Consider the following 15,967-nt stretch of genomic DNA (forward strand, 5'->3'; position numbering starts at 1 on the left):
AACGGCACCCACGCTAGCTTGAGAATGTTAGTGAACTAACGTCCTTGTCAACGTCACAAAGTCACTCCAAACTTGCTTTAACAAAAGGCCAAAGTCCACATCCAAAGACTTGAAGATTGATCTAGGAAGTGTATAAATAGGATAGATTTTGTAATTAGAAAGAAGGCTTGGAAGTAGGGACCCTAATTGGGAAACCCTGAAATTATTTTCTTTTTACTTTCTTTAGTTTCATGTACTTTCTTTCCCTTTTTGTTTTGATTGAGCAATGATGAACTAAACCCCCATTTCATTAGGGGGAGGAGCTCTATTGTAATTCACATGATTGAATGAAATTCTTCTTCTTCTCAATCCGCTTGTCATAGCTAAAGCATATCTTCTATATTGATTGTGATTCACTCACTCCGGAAAGGGGTTTGAATCTATTGAATGCCTATGTGAGCCTCAGAAGGGAAATCATGGGCATTAGAATTGAAGCTCTATCCTTCATCATTCTCTTGACCAACACCATTCGGGAGGAATTGAGGTCTTGAGGATTTGTGTGGCATATGGATAAGAGATAAGCAATTAACCTCTTCTCATGACAATTGGATCAAGAAATTGGCAAATTGATTATGATTAGAGAGATTTGGTTGCCAAGGAATTGGGACTCAATCAGATACAATCCGCTATGGATCTACTTCATATGATTGAGAATGAAGTTGAGACCCATTAATTCACATTGGATTATAATATCTCCAATCCCTAATGAATCTTTCTCTTTGATATTCTTCATTTTGGTTATCTTGAATTCACTTTAATTGCTTTGATTTATTGCTTTCATTTTCCAGCACCCAAAGCCCTTTTACATTTCATGCAATTTACTTTCCATGGCTATTTACATTCTTACTTTCAATTTCTTGTCATTTAAGATTCAAGTCATTTACATTTCTTGCTCTTTAAGTTTCAGCCTTGTACTTTTCCCACCATTTAAGTTTCTGTCCTTTACTTTTAGCATTAAATCTTCTAGTACTTGAGCCATTTATGTTTCAGCACTTTACTTTCCAGCATTTAAGTTTCTAGTACTTTACATTTTGTTGTTTTACTTTCCTGCAATTTATATTCCGTTTATTAAATTTTACCAAACTCCTTTCAATATTCGCTTGACTAGACATATCACCTTACTAAAGTTGCTTGATCCATCAATCCCTGTGGGATCAACCTCACTCTTGTGAGTTTTACTACTTGATGTGACCCGGTATACTTGTCGGTAGTTTGTGCGGATACATTTTCCGTCCATCAAGTTTTTGGCACCGTTGCCGGGCATTGATTAAGATTGACAATAACTAGGTAGGTGATAGTCTCGATTAAGCATTTTTCTTTGTTTTCTTTAAAGCCTACTAACTGTTTGACACATTGGGTGTACTAACTCTAACACTACTCTAGCAAAAGAGTGTTCTGCTTTGTTTTTGGTGTGCTTTGTATTGTGTATACCAGGGGGAAGAAGAGGTGCATCTACTTCCTTTGATTCTGAACCAGAGAGAACTTTCTTGAGATTTAGAAGAGAAGCAATAGGGAATGAAGTGATTGGAGAAGAAGATTCAGAAGGGGGAAATCAAGAGATGGAGGACAACCTACACAATCCACCTGAGGAGGTTGCGAACAACAATGGCCAGCCTCTAAGGAGAGTGTTAGCCTCCTATACCATCCCTAATCCAAGAAATTGTGGGAGCAGCATCCTTACTCCCAATGTCCATGCCCATAATTTCGAGCTCAAACCACAGCTTATCACTCTAGTTCAGAACAACTGCCAATATGGAGGAAGTGCTGCTGAAGATCCAAATCAACATCTCTCTGTTTTCTTGAAAATATGTGACATTGTCAAGACCAATGGAGTACATCCCAATATTTACAGGGTTCACCTATTCCCATTTTCTCTATGGGACAAAGCCTCTCCCTGGTTAGAAACATTCCCAAATGAGAGCATTACCAACTGGGATGACTTGGTTAGCAAGTTCTTAGCCAAGTTCTACCCCCTCAAAGAATCATCAAGTTAAAACCTGAGGTGTAGACCTTCAGATAACTAGAGGGAAAGTCACTATATGCAGCTTGGGAAAGGTATAAAGCATTGATTAGAAGATGTCCTGAGGACATATTTAGTGAGTGGGTTAAGCTCCAAAACTTCTACGAAGGTCTATCCATGAAGGCAAGAAAGGCCTTGGACTACTATTCAGGAGGGTCATTGCAAATGATGAAGACTGCACAAGAAGCACATGACCTTATAGACATGGTTGCCAACAATCAAAACTTCTATTCTTCGGAAAGACAAGCAGCTCCCAAAAGAGGCGTTTATGAACTTGAAGGAGTATATGGAATCTTAGCTGAAAACAGGATCATGCACCAGTAACTTCAACAACAAATAGAGATGATGTCAAAGAGGATGGATGGATTGCAACTTGCTGCAGTGAATACAACTAACCAACCTCCAATTGTGTGGGGGCAAAGTGAAGAGAGTTATGAAGGGTATAACACTGAGCAGAAGCCTGAACAAGTTCAATACATGCACAACCCAGGTTCTGGCCAAAATGACTTCCATGGGGACACATACAACCCCTCATGGAAGAACCATCCCAACCTAAGATGGGGAGAAAACCAGAATTAATGGCAGAGAAATTCTAACCCAAGTAACTTCCGCAACACAAACCACCAAAGCCATCAACCCACTAACCACAATCCATATAGAAAACCATAAAACAATCTTCCCCCGTCCACCTTCTATCCTCAACACAACCCCCCAAATAACCAAAATAACTTCCATCAACTATCTACATCCTACACTCAACCACAACCGCATCAAAAAGCCCAAAGAATCCCAACTTGGAGATGATGATGGAGAAATTAATGAAGAATCAAGAAATGGCCAACAAAAATTATGAAGCTTCAATGTGGAATCTGGAAAGGCAAATTGGGCAATTGTCTAAGCAGCAACCTGTTGAGAGACCAAGCAACAGATTCCTAAGTGACACCATTTCTAACCGCAAAGAGGAATACAAGGCAATACAACTAAGGAGTGGGAAGACATTGGAAGGTGATACCAAGGTTGCCAGCAAAGAAGGAACAAAGGATAAAGAGAATGACCAAAAGGACTCTAAGAAGAAGGAGGAATCACAAGCCTCAAAGAAGGGGAAGCAAGTCTTAGAGAAATAACCACAAGAGCAGAGAAAAAAGGTGAAGCCATATGTCCCTCCTCTACTACACCCTCAGAGACTGCACAAAGAGATCAAGGACCAACAATTCCCTGAATTCTTAGAGATTTTTAAGAAGCTAGAGATCAACCTTCCACTTGCTGAGGCATTAGAACAAATTCCCCTCTATGAAAAATTCCTCAAGGAGCTCATCAACAAGAAGAGAAGTTGGAAAGAAAAAGAAACCGTGATCTTGACCCAAGAATGTAGTGTTGTGATTCAGAAAAGATTTCCATCAAAACTCAAAGATCCTGAGAGTTTCTTCATACCATGTACCAATGGCCACATACCAATTGATAAAGCTTTGTGTGACTTGGGCTCAAGCATCAACTTGATGCCACTTTCTATGATGAGAAAGCTATCTATAGAGGAGGTAAAGGCTACAATAATGTCATTGTAACTAGCTGATAGGTCACTCATCATACCCAATGGAGTGGTAGAGAACCTTCTAGCCAACGTGGGCAAGTTCATCTTCCCAGGAGATTTTGTGATTCTGGACTTAGATGAAGAAGGAAGTGATTCGATGATACTGGGAAGATCCTTTCTAGCCACAGCAAAAGCCATCATTGATATAGAGAAAGGAAAGATGATCTTAAGGGCAACGATGAATAAATAACTCTCAATGTCTTCAAGGAAATGCAACTCCCTGCTAAAAAGAAAGACTGCACGAGAGTTGAGGATGAGGACTTAAACTGGAAAGAGAAGCCAAAGGAACCATCTCTATGACTCACAAATTCACTCTTGGGAAAGAAGCTTGAGTCTGAAGAAAAGCAGAAGGATCAAAAGAACAAAGAAACTGAGAAGGATCTATAAGAAAAGACACCAGAGAGGACCGTGAAGAAGAAAGCTCCTGACATCAAAATCACCAAGAAGGGAAAGACAAAGAAAAAGGGGAAAAAGAGTAAGAAAAAGGTGCCGAAGGGATGAAGGTACAAGAACATCCCAATAGAAGGATTCTCATCGGGGGACAAGGTGAAGCTAATTTATCAACAGTTTGGAACACATCCACAACCTTCAGAATATTACACTGTCAGCAAGATCCTCTCATTGGAGCACTTAGATATTTTCAGACAAGATACTAGAAGGAAATTGACAGTGGGAGGAGATAAGCTGAGACACTATGACCATCAGCCACCCTAACAGAGAACTAATGTTAATCTAGTGACAATAAAAGAGCGCTCCATGGGAGGCAGCCTATGTTTAGCATTTTCATTTACTGCTTTAGTGTTAATAATCAATGATTTTCTAGCATGAATTCAGGCTTTCATAAACAAATTTGACTGCTGCATTTAGTATTTTGGAGCATATGATTAACTGCTAAGTTTGGTGTTCTGCATATGCTCTGGGTATAAATGATAGGAGTCAAATTTGTTTTAAGCCTTGAATCTCATGAAAAGTTAAACCATGCTCTGCATCCTTTTTGAGTTCATGTTTGAAAATAAAGTAGTCCTCATGATGATTCAATCAAAGATGGTGAGAATTTCATTGAACTTTTGCATGAAATATATGCTGGATAACAAACTTGGTGTGCAAGGCACCTAGGATGATGCATACGCATAATATGTGCATCCTAGGAATTGAATTTAATTCTTTGAACCACATGGCCAGACACTAAGTTTGGTGTTCACCAATATCACAAATATGCTCACAAGAGGTCACGTTTTTTATTGTTGATTCATGAGGAACACTTAGCCAAATTTTCAAAAATTCAAAAGTTAGTTAATTCTTTTCATTTTGCCGCCATTTAAGTTGATTCAATTTTGTTGTGTTGTGGTGAATAGGCATATGCAGGAGGAGATTGATGGAGAGGACAAGGCAAGGAAAGGCTCGGCTATTCTAGAGGAAAAGCAAGTCACATGTTCTTGGAAGTTGCTCATTGGGAAGCACAACCTTGCACACATTGGTTGGTTAGGTGTGTCATAAGAACACCTTGATGACCGAACCTACCAACCTAATAAAGAAGCAATCCTTGTCTCTATTCAATCTTATATGCACACCCTCCATTTTCACTATCTCAAATGCATCCCTACCATCCATTTCCTCACCATTGTCGTTATAAATAACCCTCATTCTACACTTGCTTTCATCCATAATTCATTTCTTATATTCCTTCAACTCCAAGCCATAACCGTGTGCTCTTCTTTGTTCAAACCACTCTTGTTTTCATTTGATCAAACACTTTACTTAATCATCAAGCCACACTCTCATTCTACTTTTTACAATCTACACTAGCCAATCTTCCCCGTCCCTTCTCTATCTTCTATTCGGTCAATTCACAGTAACCAATGGCAGCCTCATCAAGTTCTAAAAGGAGAAAGAAAAAATAGCCAATTGAAGAAATTCCCTTTGATGATTGGAGGTTCAAGTCAGTATTCCACGAGATGCAACTAAAGTGGATGAAACCTAAAGGGATACTGCCAGAGATACCATTCCAACTTCCTGAGGATGAGTGCCAAGAAATTAAAGAGACGATTGAGAGAAGAAGATGAGAGGTCCTCACCAATCTGATCACATGGATAAAGGCAAATCTTGTGAAGGAATTCTATGCCAACACCGTGAGGTAAGACACAAGCATTGACACCTCTTAAAAAAGCTATGTAAGAGGTGTAGAAGTTGATTTCAGTCCAAAGGCCATCATGAAAGTTCTTGGCCTTATTTGAAGAGGCTAGTTATCATGAAAGAGTAAGTGGCGACCCTGATTGTGAGCAAATTGCCAATGATATTTGTAAAATTGGGGCTGACTGGGTGAGGGATTCCAATGGAATGCCAAGGTTTCTTAGAAGAGGAGACCTCATCCCGAAAACCAAGAGATGGTATGAGATTACAAGGAGATCCATCCTACCTAGTGTAAACACTTCAAAGCTCAATATCAAGAGAGCTACCATGGTGCATTGCATTTTGACAGGAGGAGAAATAAGAGTCCATGAACTCATAGCAAAGAATATTCAAGAGATATCTAAAAAGAGTGATTCGGACTCTTGGCTCTACTACCCTAGCACCATCTTGCGCCTATGCAAGAAAGTGAAAGTGGTATTTGAAGATGAAGACCCTATTTGCTTACACCCGGGCAAGCCAATTACTCCTCAACAAATGTCATATGTCACGGCTGCCCAACAGCAAAGAAGGCCACAAAGGAGGAGAAGAAAAAGGGAGAAACAACAAGAAGAGGAACACCAAGAAAGGGAGCAACAAGAGGAACAACAAGCTCCAGCACCAGCCACTATGGACAAGAGCCAAATTCAAGAGGCTATTGATGGCCTATCTAGACAATACTTGGAAAGTCAAGAGCAACAGAGGAGCCTTCAAATACAGTTGATGGATCAACAAAGGAGCTTTCAAATATAGATGATGGATCAACAGAATGGATTTCAATCCCAAATGATAGATCACTAAAGGGAGTTGCATATGCAACTGATGAAGCAGCAAGAGCAACACAACCAGCTTGGTGAATCTATCAACATGTAGGACAAAAGCAAACTCAACTGGAAGAAGCCATGCATAAATTGATCCATAATCAAAAGCATCAAGATGAACGAATTCAAGAACTGGGCAGGCGACAAAAAGCATGCCTCCGAGCATTTGATGAGATGAGGGTATTTCAAGAAGGAAGCTACTTCAACAGAGCAAGGTGTGACATAAATACTCAAAGTAAGCTTAACTACTTGGTTGGATATCTACCTTTGCTAAACTCAGAAATCAAAACATATGAAGAAGTTCATGAGGAGATAACATCCCTAGAAATAGAAAGAGCAAGGCAAAGTGATGAGATTTTGAAGCAAACAATGGAAGAATGGAGGAGGTCAAGGAGAGAAAGTTCAAAGAGAGGAGAAACCAGCAATCCACAGAAGGGAGAACAATGGAAAGAGAAAAAGAAGAAGAAGAAGAAAGAAAAACAACCCAAGGAATAAAAGGTGGTGATGCTCCTTGCTCGTCAAATTATATAAGGAAGAACATGCTTCCATTTTTAGTTTATGAATTTAACTTCTGTTTAAGTCATTTACATTCTGTTTGCTTTCTTTAATTGTCATTTTAGTTTGCTAGGCTAAGTGCTTATGCCACTTTATCCTACTTAAGTTGTATGCTTTGTTCCCTTTCTTGAATAAAAGAAAAATGTTGTGAAACAGAAAGAGTAAAAGTCCATTATAGTAGAAGATAGAATAATGTTAAGTGGTGGTGCATGCTTGAAAACTTAGCAAGTTCACTAATAAAGTTGAAGGGTAGAATGTCCTTTAAAGTATGAACTTAGTTGCTTAATATGAAACCTTTGTGAATAAAGATCCTTAGAAGAAAGAAAGAAAAAGAAAGAATGAAAGAAAAGCCAACGTTAGTGGCAAAGTTGGGCCACCAACGGATAGCACCAACGTTGGCAATAAAAAGGAAAGAAACAAAGAATAAGCCAGGCACCAATAGCTTGACCCTTAGGATAAATGCCTGTGGTGCTTTTGTACTAGGATCTGCCTGGATGATTAGGTTCTAAAGAGTGTTTTAATACTTGGTAACTTGGGTCAACTAACCGGGGATTATAAACCAATAGTCCACTATCAAGAGCAACCTAACTACAAAGCATTTAGTGACCCAAAGAGGTGCTGGGCATCAATGTCCCTAGGTTGAAATGCAAGCCAAGTGCCTGTGGTGTGTATGTGTTGAGGAGAGGCTTGAGTTAGTAAGTCTGAGGGGTGCTTCATCACCCAACACCTTGAGTCAACTGGATCGGGAGTGTTGACTGAAAGCTTACCAGAAAGAGCTGCCTCAACACAGAACACTAAGCTTCAAATTAAAGAATAAGTTTCTAGCAAAAGAAAAGCAAAGAAAAAAAAGAAAAGCACCAAGGATAAAGGAATAAAAAGGTCTTCATAAAAGCACCTTAATTAATGCTTAAAGGGATGTTGTGGCTTGGAAATCAATAAGTGTTGAGCTTCAAAGATATTTTGCATGAAACCCCATGAACCAAGATTGATTGTCTTCCAATAAGGACCAATATTCCTCTCTGTTTTCATTCATTCTTCTTATGTTTTACTGCTTGCTTGGGGACAAGCAAGATTTAAGTTTGGTGTTGTGATCCCTACACATCTTAGGCTAGTTTCGCAAGCTTTTTTCATTAGTTTTCATTTGGTTTCATGCACTTTATTAGGCAATAAGTAAGCATTTGGATGAAAATTGCATGCATGTCTTGATTCAATCAAACATTGTTAATTATGTGCATTTTCATGAGATTTATGCAAGAATTACCTAATGCAATGAATGATGCATTATCTTTTGATTATGGCAATACTTTGATGCATTTTGTTGGTTGATGATAGGTGAGGAGAAACAGAGGAAAGGCAAGGAAGAAGTAGAGAAGCCAACGTTGCTGGCCAAAGTTGGCTCACCAACATTGCCACAAACATTGGCCCAAGGAAAGAGAGCAACGTTGGTGGCCAAAGTTGGCTCACCAACGTTTCCACAAACGTTACCAAAGGAGAAAGGGAGCAACATTGGTAGCCAAAGTTGGCTCACCAACGTTGCCACAAATGCTGCGAAAGGAGAAAGGGAGCAACGTTGGTGGCCAAAGTTGGCTCACCAATGTTGCCACAAACGTTTCTAGAGAAGAAAGGGGGCAACATTAGTTGCCAAAGTTGGCTCACCAACGTTGCTGCAAACGTTGACAAGAAGAAAGTGAGCAACGTTGGTGATGAACTAACGTCCTTTTCAACGTCACAAAGTCACTCCAAACTTGCTTCAAAAAAAGGCCAAAGCCCACATCCAAAGACTTGAAGATTGATCTAGGAAGTGTATAAATAGGATAGATTTTGTAATTAGAAAGAAGGCTGGGAAGCAGGGACCTTAATTGGGAAACCCTGAAATCATTTTCTTTGTAGTTTCTTTAGTTTCATTTACTTTCATTCCCTTTTTGTTTTGATTGAGCAATGATGAACTAAACCCCCCATTTCATTAGGGGGAGGAGTTCTATTGTAATTCACATGATTGAATGAAATTCTTCTTTTTCTCAATCCGCTTGTTGTAGCTAAAGGATATCTTCTATATTGATTGTGATTCACTCACTCTGGAAGGGGGTTTGAATCTATTGAATTCCTATGTGAGCCTCGGAAGGAGAATCATGGGCATTAGAATTGAAGCTCTATCCTTCATCGTTCTATTGAGTAACACCATTCAGGAGGAATTGAGGTCTTGAGAATTTGTGTGGCATATGGATAAGAGATAAGCACTTAACCTCTTCTCATGACAATTGGATCAAGGCATTGGCAAATTGATTGTGATTAGAGAGATTGGGTGGCCAAAAAATTGGGACTCAATCAAATACAATCCGCCATAGATCTACCTCATATGATTGAGAATAAAGTTGAGACCCATTTATTCATGATGGATTATAATATCTCCAATCCCTAATGAATATTTCTCTTTGATATTCTTCATTTTGGTTAACTTGAATTCACTTTAATTGCTTTGATTTACTGCTTTAATTTCCCAGCACCTAAAGCCCTTTACATTTCATGAAATTTACTTTCCATCGCTATTTACATTCTTGCTTTCAATTTCTTGTCATTTAAGATTCAAGTCATTTACATTTCTTGCCCTTTAAGTTTCAGCCCTTTACATTTCCCGCCATTTAGGTTTTTGTCCTTTATTTTCAGCATTAAATCTTCTAGTACTTGTGCCATTTAAGTTTCAGCACTTTACTTTCTAGCATTTAAGTTTCTAGTACTTTACATTTTTTGTTTTACTTTCCTGGAATTTATATTCCGTTCATTAAATTTCACCAAACTCCTTTCAATATTCGCTTGACTAGACATATCACCTTACTAAAGTTGCTTGATCCATCAATCCCTGTGGGATCGACCTCACTCTTGTGAGTTTTACTACTTGATGTGACCTGGTATACTTGCCGGTAGTTTGTGCGGATACATTTTTTGTCCATCAGGAGGTGAGTTGAGAGAATCAAGGGAAGTGATAGGTGATGGGATGGATGAACGTGGATGAAAATGTGGGTAAGAAAGAGAGAGAATGGATAAGTTTGAATGGGAAAAGTAGGTGGGAGTTGGGGTTTAACCAATGGCCAAAACACTTCCTCGAAACTTGAATTCTGCTCCTTGGGCGCTAAACGCTGGTTTTGGCATTTAACGCCATCAGGGGATCTCTCTCTTTTCTTTTTTTTTTTGTGAGCACCTTTAGCGCTAAACGCCAGGACTGGCATTTAGAGCCCCAAAGGGGGTGCTACAACTTGAAAGAAACACCCATTTTGGGCGTTAAACGCCCATGCTCTTACTCCCCTCATAGCGTTAAATGCCCCCTGGTATTTAGCGCCTCCAGCATGCTTTATCCAGGGTGTTCTGTTTTTCTGTCTAAGTCTTTCTGTCCCTATTCTAAGCACTGTACATGATCACAAACAGTAGAAAACCTAAGAAACTCTAAAGATCAATGAAAAATGAAATGAAATCAAACTAAAATAATATTGAAAGAAAACAAAAATAAATTAAAGGATACTTATGGTTGGGTTGCCTCCCAACAAGTGCTTCTTTACCGTCACTAGCTTGATGGTCAGCTCCTCTAAGGAGAAGAATCATAGGGGCTCAGATCTTCACCCCTTACTGTGAACTTCTTTTTTGTGCTCTCATGAATCAGCTCAACATACTCCAGAGACAGGATCATGTTCACAGTATGTGGTATGATTGGCTTCTAGTGAACACCACCTTCATGCTAGGTGAGAAGTCCTAAGTAGGAATCTTCTTATTCCTCCAGCCCTTAGGTACCGTCTTCTTGGGGCCTCCTCCATCTTTGGTGGGTGGTGAATGTCCAACACCAAACTTAGGTTTGATGTTAGGGGGAACTGTATGACTTTCTACCAAGGGAGATGACTTAAGCATTAAGCTCTGCATGCAAGTATCTCCTTTGTTAGAGATTAGTAGAGGTTTAAAAACCTTGAAAATCATGTAATCCTCATGTAACCTCAGCTCCAATTCACATCTCTCTACATCAATTAGGGCTCTTCCAGTGGCTAGGAATGGCTTTCCTAGGATAATGGAATCATTTACTTCTTCTCCCATGTCAAGTATCACAAAATCAGCTGGGAGGAAGAGCTATCCAACCTTGACCAGTACGTTTTCCACTAGCCCATATGCCTGCTTCCAAGACTCGTCAGCCATCTCCAGTGTAATTCTTGTTGGTTGTGCTTCTTCGATCCCCAGCTTCTTTATTACAGAGAGCGGCACGATATTTATGCTTGATCCAAGATCACACAGTGCCTTTTCAAATGTAGAAGTCCCAATAGTACAGGAAATTAGGAAGCTTCCGAGATCAGGCATTTTCTTGGGTAACTTCGTTTGAATCAATGCACTGCATTCCTTGGTCAAGACCACAGTTTTATCTTCCCTCAAGGCCTTCTTCTCAGAGATTATGCTCTGCATGAAGGCTAATAAGGGGATATTTTATACACTTTTTGCCATCATTTTCATATGATTTTTATTCTGTTTTATTTAATTTTTATTAAGTTTTCATAGATTTTAGTGTAAAATTCATATTTTTGGATTCTACTTTGAGTTTGTGTGTTTTATGGTGATTACAGGCATTTTCTAGTTGAAATTGAGGAGCTTAAGCAGAAGTTAGATTCAGAAACAGAGAAAGGACTGCAGATGTTGTCAGGATTTGACCTCCGTGCCCTCGAAGGACCTTTTCTGGAGCTAGAGAAGTCCAAATGGTGCAATCTCAATGGCTATTGAATGCTAAAATCCAGGGCTTTCCAGAAATATATAATAGTTTATACTTTGTTTCGGAAATGAAGGCCCAAAACTGACGTTCAACACCAGCCACCAGCCTCATTCCTGGCGTCCAGCGCCCACAAGGGAGCAGATGGAGTTCAACCCCCAAAAGGGGGTCCCTAGCCAGCGTTCAACGCCCTTAAGGGATATTAGCACGTGGGAGACACTCAAGCTCATCCCAAACACTCACTAAGTGGGCCCTGGAAGAGGATTTTCGCACTATTAGACTGGTTTATCATATTTTTGTAATCCTTAGTTACTAGACTAGTATATATAGGAAAAGATCAACCATGTTTAGGATCTCTCTCCAGCATATTATATTTTTGAACACTATTATGTACAGTATGAGTCACTAAACCTCCTAGGTAAAGGTTAGGAGCTCTGCTGATTTTTATGGATTAATAAAAGTACTACTATTCTATTTCAATTTGTGTTTAAATCTCTCCTAAGATGTATCTTCGTTCTTCAACCTTATGAATGAGTTGAACCATCACAAGTTATCTCTGTTATACATGGGTTCAGCGAGCATCTTTCATCGGATATCAATGAACCACTAGCTTGAGTATACATCTCTTAGACAGCTAATCCACGACTTCGTTGGGGACTTTTTGAGACATCAGTTCAGCCGAGGTATGGGGAGATTAGAGTCTTTGTGGTAGAGGGTAGAACCAAGGCGCAGCATTCTCTGCAGGATGAACTGTAGGAGCTTCACCCTCATTCAGACTGGATGCACACTAAACCTGGTGTTCAGCCTAGAGGAAGATTAACGGCCTTTCAACCAGCGTTGATCACATACAGCCTATTGTAGAAGAAATCATTCACAGTTGGAGTAGACAGTAAGAAAGGATCGATCCAGAAGAATAAAGCAACTCTGAAGCCTTAACCATCTTCTTATCATTGAATCCACAATTACTGAGTAACGTTATCTTTATTTTACGTTTATGCACTTAAACAACCAAACAACTTTTCTATCTGCCTGACTAAGATTTACAAGGTGTCCATAGCTTGATTCAAGCCAACAATCCTCATCGGATCGACCCTGACTCACCTCAGGTATTACTTGGACGATCAGTGCACTTGCTGGTTCAGTTGTGCGAAGTTAAATTCTGCACACCAAAGGCCATATAGGGAGGTATCTTCTCTAACACCTCAACAAAAAGAATATTGTGGTGCAACTTTTTAAAGATTTTCAATAATTGAGTCAACTGCTCATCCTTGATCTCCACTTGAAGCTTCTGAGGGTGTGGTACTTCAGGCTCCTCTTGGTCTCATGCACCTCCTTAGGCTTTGTTTCCTTGGCCATGGCAAGGGCTTTACACTCTTCTTTTAGATTTTTTTGTGTTACTTGGAAGAGTGTTAGGAGGTCTCTCAGGTATCCTCTTGCTCAACTGACCCACTTGTACTTTCAAGTTCCGAATTGAAGCTCTTATCTCTTGCATAAAGCTGTGAGTGGTCTTCGAAACTTCAGCAACTATTGTGGCTAAGTCAGGAGTGTCTTGGCTTTGAGAGTATCGTTGTTACTGCTGAGAAGGATGAAATTGTTGGTTGTTAAACCTATTCATATTGGATCCACCCTGGTTGTTGTTGAAGCTCGGTTGGGGCTTTTGTGGCTGCTCTCTCCACCCAAAGTTAGGGTAATTCCCCCATCCCTAATTAAAAGTATTCAAATATGGATCATTGTTGGGATTTCTAGAGGAGTTGCCCATGTAATTAACTTGCTCAGTGGTGGGTTGAGCATAGCCACAAGCATCCCCTTGGTTGTAGCTCCAAGTCATGTCATAGGATGCATCTTGAGTGTTGACAGCTGAGACTTGCATCCCTGTTAAATGCTAAGAGATCATGCTAATTTGCTGGGACATGATCTTGTTCTGAGCCAAGATAGTATCCAGTGTGTCCACCTCTATGACTCCTTTCTTCTGAGTAGTCCAAGTGTTTATAGGGTTCCTCTCAGAGGTGTATAGATACTGGTTGTTGGCAACTATCTCAATAAGCTCATTTGCCTCTTCAGGCATCTTCTTCATGTGCAAGGAACCCCCTGCAGAGTTATGCATTGACATCTTGGCCATCTAAGAGAGGCCATTATAAAAGATCTGTAGCCTTGTCCATTCAAAAAACATGTCAGGAGGACACCTGCTGATCATTAGCTTGTATCTCTCCCAAGCCTCATAGAGGGATTCTCCATCTTTCTATCTGAAGGCCTGAACATCCACCCTAAGCTTAGTTAGCTTCTGAGGTGGAAAAAATTAGGTCAAAAATCCAGTGACCACCTTGTCCCATGTGTTCAGGCTCTCCTTGGGCAGAGAATCAATCCACTGTTTTGCTCTGTCCCTTACAGTAAATGGGAAGAGCATGAGCTTGTAGAGCACAAGATTCACTCCATTCGTCTTCACAGTGTTACAGATCTGCAGGAAGTTAGAGATGAATAGGTTTGGATCTTCTTGCGGGAGTCCATGAAATTAGCAGTTTTACTGCACCAGAGTGATCAATTGCGGCTTCAGCTCAAAATTATTGGCACACCAAGTTTTTGGCGCCGTTGCTGGGGATTGTTTGGATTTGACAAACTACCGGATTATCTTGTTGCTTAGATTAGGTATTCTTTATGTTTTACTTGATCTTTTGTTTTCTTTTCAAAAAATTTTCAAAACCTTTTCTGTTTTTGGCTATGTATTTTTTTTGTATTTTCTTACTTTGAGTCTTACCTATTTCTTGTTTTCTTTTTCAAAAAATTTTCAAAATCTTTTCTTTTCTTTAGTAATCTTCTTCTTTTGTTTGAGTCTTGTGTCAATCTTTAAGTTTGGTGTCTTTCTGAGTATTTTCTTTTCTTTTCTAACATTTCGAAAATTAGAGTCTTTGGTTTCAAAATTCTTAAACTTAGTGTCTTTTTGGTGTTTCTTGGTTTTTCTTTCATTTAGTTTTTCGAAAATTGTTCTTGGTGTTCTTCCTTATTTTTGAAATTGTTCTTGTTATTTTTCTTATTTGATTTTAAAAATTTTAAGTTTGGTATCTTTTGGTTGTTTTTCCTTTAATTTTTCGAAAATTGTTCTTGAGTGTTCTTCCTTGTATTCGAATTGTTCTTGTTATTTTTCTTTGTTTAATCTTAAAATTTTTAAGTTTGGTGTCTTTTTGTATTTTTCCTCCAAAATTTTCGAAAATAATAGCCTTTAATTTCAAAAATTTTTAAGTTTGGTGTCTTTTAGTATTTGTCTTTTTAATTTTTCAAATTTCAAAAATTCAAAATTCAAATTTTAAACTTTCTTGTTATATTTTCAAATCTTTTCTTTTAATTTAATTCTTTCTTATCTTAGCTTTCTTTTAAAATTTAGAATTCAAAACTTTTTCAAATCATTATCTTATCTTATCTTAATTTTAAATTTCAAAACCAAATCTTTTCAAAAATCAAATCTTTTTCAACCATTTATCTTATCTTGTTTCAATTTTCAAATTTTAAATTTCAAATTTCAAAATTCGAAATTTAAAATTCAAATTCCAAATTTCAAAATCAAATATTTTTCAAAATTCAAATTTCAAATCTTATCTTTTCAAATCTTTTTCATATCTTTTTAAAATCTTTTTCAAATCTTTTTCAAAATCTTTAAATTTTAAATCTTATCTTTCTTAATCTTTTTAGATCTTTACCTTATCATTCTTTTTGAACTTAAAACTTTTAAATTTCAAATCTTTACTTTCTTTCAAATTTTAAAATTCAACACTTTCTCCTTTTAATTTCAAAATCAAATCTTTTATTTTGTTCTTAAATCTTGTTAATTAGTTAGTTACTTGTTTTATCTTTTATTCTCATTTCTCTTTCCTCTTTTTCAAAACTTCCTAACTACTTTCTCTTTCTTCTTTTTCGAAAATCCCCCCTTTGATTTTAAATCTTGCTTGTTAATTAGTTGTCATATCTTTTCTTAATCTTTCCTTTTCTTATTTTTTGAAATTTTCTTAATTATTTTTTATTTATTTTCGAATTAGTTTTCATTTTTATTTTATTTA

The 15,967-nt window shown here is 38.2% G+C and overlaps 1 protein-coding gene across 1 annotated transcript; it reads right to left on the reverse strand.

Annotated features, from left to right (window-relative positions):
- On the reverse strand, nucleotides 11,297-13,791 carry LOC107615649. The gene is made up of 2 exons (XM_016317695.1): nucleotides 13,690-13,791; nucleotides 11,297-11,617 (listed from the first exon to the last, which is right to left on the reverse strand). The coding sequence occupies exons 1-2, from the start codon at nucleotides 13,789-13,791 to the stop codon at nucleotides 11,297-11,299; spliced, it is 423 nt and encodes a 140-aa protein (XP_016173181.1).

This window comes from Arachis ipaensis, chromosome B09, assembly GCF_000816755.2.
Source record: "Arachis ipaensis cultivar K30076 chromosome B09, Araip1.1, whole genome shotgun sequence".
Classification (NCBI taxonomy): Eukaryota; Viridiplantae; Streptophyta; class Magnoliopsida; order Fabales; family Fabaceae; genus Arachis; species Arachis ipaensis.

Coding starts and splice junctions, on each gene's coding strand:
- LOC107615649 (XM_016317695.1), bottom strand. CDS start 13,791: ATGCAAGTCTCAGCTGTCAACACTCAAGATGCATCCTATGACATGACT. Junction 11,618..13,689: donor CTCAACCCACCACTGAGCAA/GTTAATTACATG, acceptor GCCTTCATGCAG/AGCATAATCTCTGAGAAGAA.